At 38.3% G+C, this 8384-nt stretch overlaps 1 protein-coding gene across 1 annotated transcript; it reads right to left on the reverse strand.

Moving 5' to 3' along the window:
• Positions 1–4780: 4780 nt before the first annotated feature.
• On the reverse strand, positions 4781–7844 carry LOC147166968 (P2Y purinoceptor 1-like). Its single transcript, XM_086087736.1, has 2 exons — positions 7437–7844; positions 4781–5644 (listed from the first exon to the last, which is right to left on the reverse strand). The coding sequence occupies exons 1-2, from the start codon at positions 7814–7816 to the stop codon at positions 4987–4989; spliced, it is 1038 nt and encodes a 345-aa protein (XP_085943862.1). The 5' UTR covers positions 7817–7844; the 3' UTR covers positions 4781–4986.
• Positions 7845–8384: the final 540 nt, after the last annotated feature.

The following is an 8384-nucleotide window of genomic DNA, read 5'->3' on the forward strand; positions in this document are numbered from 1 at the left end:
AAGAGCTGCTGTAGGACTGACATGGATAAGAATGCAGGTGCAAGGATAGTATACGCAATATATGCTTGTAACATTTATTTATATTTTATTTATATAGCACCTTTCATACTTTAAAATGCAACTGAAGGTGCTGAACAATTAAAACATCCATAGTACAATAAAAAGATAACCCACTCCTACCCCCAACATACCCATAATCATACCCACGAACACACACGCACGCACACACACGTTAGGTTTACATGTCTAGTGGGGACATCTGATTGACCTTTACCCTTATCCCAACCATCAAAAATGATTGATGGCTGTGTAAATGACGGCATTATGTTGAATGGCCGCTAGATGTCAGTCGTGCGCCGCCAGCCAAGTGTTGTTGAGGTGAGGAGGCAATTAAGGTCAGAGGTTTCACCTGCTCAGTTTCCTCACGGTCTCCAACACGCAAACCATCAATGTTTGGTACGGCGAATGTTATGTACTGATCTGTGTGCTGCTGTTATTGAGACTTAACAGTGTATTCATGTAAGTTTGTTTTTAACCATTTTTCTTGAGTCTTTCTCTGGTGCTGTTGTTGGGCGTTCACACGTCGTTTTTATTTATACTTATCTGTCAAGTCATTGTTTCCAAACTATTAGCACCGTTGGTTAGTGGAACGAGGTATGTCATTTTATGTGTTGTTGTGTTCTGTTGATGGGTTGGGATGTTTGGTTTCCTGTTTTAATAATATTAGTTTAAAATGTGTGCTTATTGTTTAGTTAAAATGAGTTGCACATATGCATGTTATTTAAAAAAAAAAAAAAAAAAAAAGTTTACATTTTGTATGCATTAAATTTAGGGTTACTTAGAATTTTGTAAATGTTGTCATTAACCCTTTGCTACCTTTCTGTATTATTTATTTAATAGTTTTTACGGTGTCTTATAATAAAGCACCTCATCATTGATGCCAAGGGCAGCTACAGGCTCTATATAATGGGCTCGTCTAAAAACAAAGTAATCCATATGATACAAAAGTCATCATGTTGAACATCTTTCTATTAACGGGAACAGACCTTTCCATTTGAAATCTTGCTCCTGCATGTTCCATAGTCTTTAAACTTTTGGCCCAATGCAAGTATTTGAAAACTTACTATGTGGCACAACATAATTTACAAGATTTTAACCTCCTAAAACCCGGACTCTTGCATGGCATTCATTTTTAATTCCTCTCGGCTATTTGGAATGCCTGGCACCTGCTGAGTTTAAAAACAATGAATTATCTTTATGTAGTTTCTGAGGAAAAGGATGTCCGCATGGACATTCGTTTTATATTTCAATAAGAATAAAGTCCCATTTGAGTTGTGATGAGCAAAAACAAAACTATAAATGCCAATTGTGCCCCTGTGAACAATATGTATCATCTGAAGTGCTGCTAACAGTTGCCGAAAAAACGTATTCAAAAGTACATAGTAAACATTCACATCATACAAAACTGCACTCAAGCTTTCCCTGAGCATCTTTTTGCACTGCAGCACGCTGCATTCTTCAAGTTTACCCCTCAGGCAAATGGGCATTAGCTCTCCTGGGTACTAAAACATAGGGCACTGCTGTCAGTGGACACCTTTACCTTTTGGACCCAAACATGTGGGTCATCTTCCTGTTCTGAAACGTCAGTTATCATTGTCATACTGACCCAAGAAGGTTTTGGCCGCATCTATAGAAAAGTCAAGGAACTGGTCAATCTTAACAATTGCTAGCTTTTGACAAATTTGACTTGCATAATACAGTGGTGTAGTCCAGGGTATACTGATTCGATTTGTCTAACTTTTGGCATGAGGACTGATGAGCCAATCGGAGGCAGAGTAGGGCGGGTCCTGTCGAGGACAACTATCCTTCAAATTCTCCCCCGAGCCACAACAGTGACCAAGAAATTTAGCTCAGGTGAACTGATTTGTAAATTAAAACACAAGAATGGAGACAAATAGTTTAAGATTCCGCACAAAACAACACTGAAGCCTAACGACTGTTTTTCACTTTTTGTTCATTATTCACTAAATATTATAATTTGTTTTATAGCATATACTTTGTTTGCCTCATGATAAATACATTTTTACATTATTTCAGGCTTCTTGTGTATGAAATAAAATAAATAAATTGCCTGGTTCAGGGGTAAGCAACCCTTGTCCTAGAGAGCCGCAGTCCTATGTGTTTGATGCCTCCCTCGTCCAACATAGGTGAAGATTATCAGGCTTCTCCATAGCTTGCTGATCATTTGAATCACCTGTGTTCGAGGGGGGAGACATCTAAAACACGCAAGACTGCGGCTCTCTAGTACCAGCGTTGCCTATCCTCATTTTCTTGTTGGAAGGCCGAGCCTCCCTCTGCATCAAAAGGTGTGAGACTGACTGTGTTTGTAGTGGTGAAAATCTTGTTCATTTTGTTCCTTCGGTGTGATGTGTTGATAATTATGTAATTATTTTGTTTTTAGTGTTCATGCAATCGTAAAATACTGTAAATTACTTCTTCTTTTTTGTTTTTTACCTGCATTTATGTATTAAATCAAGTGGTGGTGAAACAGATTGTCCGAGTTAGTTTTTAGAGTGATGTCGTGGGTTTGTCAATATATTTTTGTCCCTTACAAAAAGAAATGCCTGCTAAAAAAATTAATAAAAAAAAGTCGAGCACATGCTAGTTCCTAAAATAGTTTTTTTTCCGAATGAGTTTTGTTTCGATCACAGTAGTGTCTGCAATAGTGTCGGCTCATTTGAAGACTGTTAGTGAGATGACAACAAAACAGCATTTTTATAAATATGTGTATATTTAAAAACTGAAGTTTGTGTCATTTTGCAAACAATGAAGAGGTGTTATACAAATTTAGTTTGGATAATTGTGAGGATATTTTGAAAAAGGAGCCATGGTTTCAAAAGTGTGGGTAAATAGTTGAGGGGGAAAAAAACTAAGATCTAGAACTGTTTCCTGTCTTAAGATCTACAGTTAGACAGGAAATGCACGTTGGAAACAGAATGATGTATGATGACTTGTAAACAGGTCACAGGTGGGTGTTTGAGCATTGAGACTGGGTAAACACATTTCTAATAGTTGAACATTATCCTTTACAAATGTCGTGAATGTTCTCATTCATCCAGATACATGATCCAGATATCATATAAGGGCGTTGAATCAATCATTACTGGATGTTCTGCTCGCCTCTCACTTCAATTTCAAGAGATATTACAACAATCAAACACATTTTAAAGATTTAAGCAGCAATTTAATAAGACTACCTGAGCAAGTGACATTAAGTAATGATTTTTGAGAGACAAATGTGTAAAATGTACATATGTTGACAAACAACTTTATCCTTCTTCAACTAGATCAATGAAACAATTTTGTGATGGTAAGCTTCTGCCATTCAATCACTATAATATTGGACAAACAATGTCTCAATGATCCACTGGGCTCGGTTATTTTCAGAATTCTAATTAGGCTGATGGGCCTGATATTTCCTTAATAAGAGGCATCTGTTGTAGATGGCCATTAGATCACATTTGTGTTCTTCTGGAGGGATGCTAATAAGAATCCTCAGTGGAACGATACAGACTGCAATTGAATTGGTAGGAGGTTTTGGTATGAGCCGTGGAAGAAGCCATTAAATGTCAAATCGAAGTCAAACGTTATCGAAGAAAAACAAAAGTTTCCGACGCTGTGAAAGTAACCTGAATGCACCATTTAGCTTGCGTAGCATTAGCAACTAGCAAGTGTGTAGCATGTTATTCTGGTTATTCTTTTGTTCTTAAGCATCCTTTAAGATGTTTAATGACACCGTAGTTAGCGTTAACTGTAAAACTAAAAACACAACGTCAATAATTACATCCACTGTATATTTAAACACAAAACGCATCGTTTTTAAAACTTCGCTAGCCTAGTGCTAATGCTAAAAGCGAAGCGAAGATCCCATTCAAATGCTAACAGGAAGTTAGCATCGACTTGTTTTTGAGTGTTTTTACTGTTGCTATTATTTTAGTTTATTCTATTTTCACTTCACTTTCTTATTGCTGTATTTTGTCATTGTCCTTTCAAGTTATATTTAAAGTTGGTATTTCAAGGATTCAAAGACTTTCTTTTCCCAAAATTCAATGATGCAAACATCCAAGGATTTGTATTTATTTTTTGGTCTTCTTAACACACATTTCCACAAGACATGGCACAAAATACAATCCTTAAGGTCCTAGGTTAGTCCAGTAAATCCCAAGACATGTGAAAATAACACAAGATAAAAAAATATATTAAAAAAGTTGTAAACGAGTAAGAATTGTTTTATTATTGACACATAAATCTATACAATAACCCTGTACATTTAATAAGATTTTTTTTGATAAGGTCATACTTGTCATTCAAAGCAGAGAATCTTAATAGCGAAAGTTTCTGGGTAAGTGATACCCATTGAAAAGGAATTGGCGAGGGGGGTAATTTTATGCATTATATATATTTGTAAATAATCGGCAGATTAATCTGTAATCTGTATTTTTTCTGCCTAAAATTTGGTATCTGCCTCAAAAAATGCATATCGGTCGGGCCCTAATACAAAGATAGATAGACTGACCAATATATGTATTACAAGTGCATACAAACGTTTGTGATGTGATTTTGTTACACTTTAATCAGCAAAAAAAAAATAAAAAATACAAGACAAAAACAGAAGAATCTCTAAAAACTCATTAATTCATACAAATAAGGTGTGGTATATACGAAACAATATCAATATACTATACATATCTTGCTGGCGTGCTATATATATAAACTAGAACAGGAGTTGTCTAGTTGATTTTCTCTATGCAGGAGAATCCTCTTCTTCTTTTTTGACTCACTCTGACGTTCACTTTCAGATATTTTAATATTATGCGGACTTTGCACATGAGGTTAATTATTCCCGAATGTGTTTTACTGCAAGTCCATGTGGCGATAAGGCTGCAGGCAAGGTTTAAAGGTGATCCGACACTTTTCACGAGCACCTCACAAGGAGGATGAGTCTGCATCTGCTGACAGCGCTTTGCGGGTAATGATGGTACGCGTCATGTTGGCTAACGACATCCTGCCCCGCTCATTTAGACGATGAAGCTTCATCAGGAAATCGTCATTTCCAACAATATATATCAGAGGGTTTATAGTGCTGTTTAGACACGCTAGACATCTGCTGACCTGGTGTGCGATATAAACTTTGCGGAAGCTGTCGTGGCAGAGGCCTTCTTGTTTCAAAATCCTGGTTTGGAGATTAACATTTCGAAGCAGGTGGTACGGGATGAAACAGATGGAAAACAGCAAGACCAAAATGATCACAAGTTTCAAACAGCGCTGTTTTAACAGAGGGTTAACGTTGGATTTTCTGGCAAGAACCCAAACCACGTGGCCATAACACAGCATGATGACAACTAATGGGATGGCAAACCCTGTGACCGTCCATCCAATGCTGTAAGGCAGATATTCTCTGATATGGTCGTTGGAGGTGGTGTCAAAACAAGCGTTGGGCTTTTTTTTCATATCATTTTTGGCAAAGAACATGTCCGGGAGGATCTGAACAACAACCAAAAACCAAACCAGGGCGCTGATGACAAGAGAATGTTTGTTGCTGATCTTGCCCATCACTCTCATGGGGTGCACTATTCCCAAGTACCTGTATATGGGGAGAGATGTGTCTCAAAAATATTCACACTAATACATTCGTGATTTTCACGTTTTTCAGATCCAAAAACAGTTTTGCGATTTACACGTGTTTTTCAGATCCAAAAATATATTCACACACACAAGCCCACAATTCACGTGTCTAAGGCCCGTTCCTTTCTCCGTCCACGGGGAGGCAGTGTTGCTGTCTCCATTGAATGGGAACGAGTCGTTTCTCGTTTAAAACTGGACATTAGTCAGGTTTCCATCCAATTGTTTCTAAGCGAATTTACTGAAAATGTGCAAAACGGACATGCAACTTGTGCCCGTTTTCATCTGTTCTTCTTTTGCGCATATTGAGAAAGGACTCCGCAGCTGTAGGTGGCGATATACACCATTAAGAGATGTGATCCACCAGTAATTTAAAAGAAGAAGACCAGGAAGCGACTGCGCCGTGCAATGACGTCTTATGAGTTTGCTTTTGTAATTATTGATAAACCGTAGCGTTTAGTGGAAACCCAACTAATGAAAAACAGAAATTTAGTTTTTATCTAACCTTCCATTATGTTTTTATTTGCACAAATCGGGAAACACAATGCGACCTTAGTTTGTTTTGCTTGAGCTTGTTTTGCCTTCACTCGAAAAGATACTCTTCTTCTGCTTTAGCAGCAGCCAAAGAGGTAACAGTAGAAAAAGAATGCGAGTGAAGCCAAAACAAGCTTGAGAGAAACAAATTAAGGTTGCATTTTGTTTCCCGACTTGTGTAAAATTAACACATAATAGAGGATTAGATAATGGCGCAATTTCCGTTTTTCCATTTCCAATTTTAAACGAGAAACGGTGGACGGCTCATTCCTCTTTGGCCACTGCACTGATCTGTATATATTACTAGCCAATAGGCTTTTGAAGCCACGAGGCCGCCATATTACCACTCCCAAAAAACGTTTCTCGGCATACGATCCTATACATTTGAGACAGTACTTAGTAGAAGCAGCATGATTTATGATGTTTTAAATTTGTCAAACAAAATAAAACGAGGATGATGTTGAGGAATATTGTATGTGTGGGGGTGTGTGTGTGTGTGTGTGTGTGTATATGTATGTGTATGTATATATATATATATATATATATATACACACACACACACATTTACTATAACTAATTCAACAAAAGATGCTTCTGCCAAATCTAATATTGGGGTCTAAGAAACTGAGCGATAAAAGAAAAAGGGTGTCTTCAAAGCAGCACATACCATGTCGCCTACTTGTTAAAAAAAATAGTGACCACCCCGCCACAAGCCACATATATATACAGATCAGTGGGCCGCTGCTGCTTTAGTGGCGTAGAAGAAGAAAGTTTAACAACAGAAAAAGAGTGTTTTTCAAGTGAAGGCAAAACAAACTCAAGGGAAACAAAGTACGGTCACATTTTGTTTCCCGACTTGTGCAAAATAAACACATAATGAAAGGTTAGATAAAGACTCGATTTCTGTTTGTCAATGTCCAATTTTAAACGATGGAGATGGCAACACTGCCTTCCTGTGGATGGAGGAGGAGCGGGCCTTAGACACATGAATATCTTGAGGGTTTGTGTGTGCGTATATCTCGAAACAGCGTGATGTTTGTCTCAAAAATAAATGCGCGTGTGCGACGATCCCCAAACGCACTTTCACAACTCTCAAGAAAAAGTCATGGAAAATGCACACGCAAAATTTAAAAAGACGTGAAAATTGCGAATATATTTGGGGATCTGAAAAACACAAATGTATTTGTGTGATTCTTTTTGAGACAAATCTCTCCCCATACCTGTAGATGCTGATGCAAGTGAGGAAGCCGATGCTGCCGTATAGGTTGAGGTTGAAGCAGAAGCGGGTCAGCTTGCAGAAAGGCTGTCCGAACTGCCAGTAGCTGTCTTGTGCGTAGTACGCCACGAGGAAGGGCAGCGTCAAAAGATACTGCAGGTCCGCCACTCCCAGGTTGAGCATGAAGATGTTGATGTTTCCTCCGCTCTTCCAGCCGCTGCTCACACTTCTTAAGCCCCACACGTTGGAGAGCGTCCCGACCACGAAAACGACGACAAAGACAGGTGGCAGAAACGCACGCGTAAAGTGCAAGTTGATTCCACACGCGGAATTATTCGCTCCGTGCGTCATGTTGTTGATTCCATGAGTGATGTTTCCAGACATGACTTTTAAATACGCTGCTCCTTAATTACCACCAAACAAAAAGCAGCCCGCGCAATCTGCTCGGCGTTTCCTGCAGCCTGTCCAACTAAAAGTGAATCTAAGAAAGGTGTCAACCACAGGAAATTAACTCAACACGCCACTATTGCAGATTTAGAGGGTTCAAATGACGAGCACGCCTTCTTGCATCTAATGTCATAGCGATGTTCGTTGTAGAGTGCAGGCGAAAGGAAAAGTGGTGGGATGATCGATCCAGATATTGATATTATCGATACCAAGTCAGCAGCGATATAGGATCGATGCTAGCACTAAGATCGTTCTAGTAGTTTAGTTTAGTTTTAGTTGGGCTCTTTTATGTGGTGTAGTGGTTCCTGGAGAAGTGGGCATACTCTCAATTTTCACAATTTTTCATCCAGAAATAACGTCCTCTTTTACAAACGGTGACTTGTATAAATAAAAATCTGTCAGTTGTATTTGCTTACAATAATAAAATTATCGTGACCTGTTAAGAACAGTTTTGTATAACAAGCAGCCTGAAATAATGTAAATTTTATTTATTATGAGGCAAACA

Source organism: Leptonotus elevatus, chromosome 10 (assembly GCF_054856555.1).
Source record: "Leptonotus elevatus isolate MCC_2025b chromosome 10, RoL_Lele_1.0, whole genome shotgun sequence".
NCBI classification, from domain to species: domain Eukaryota; kingdom Metazoa; phylum Chordata; class Actinopteri; order Syngnathiformes; family Syngnathidae; genus Leptonotus; species Leptonotus elevatus.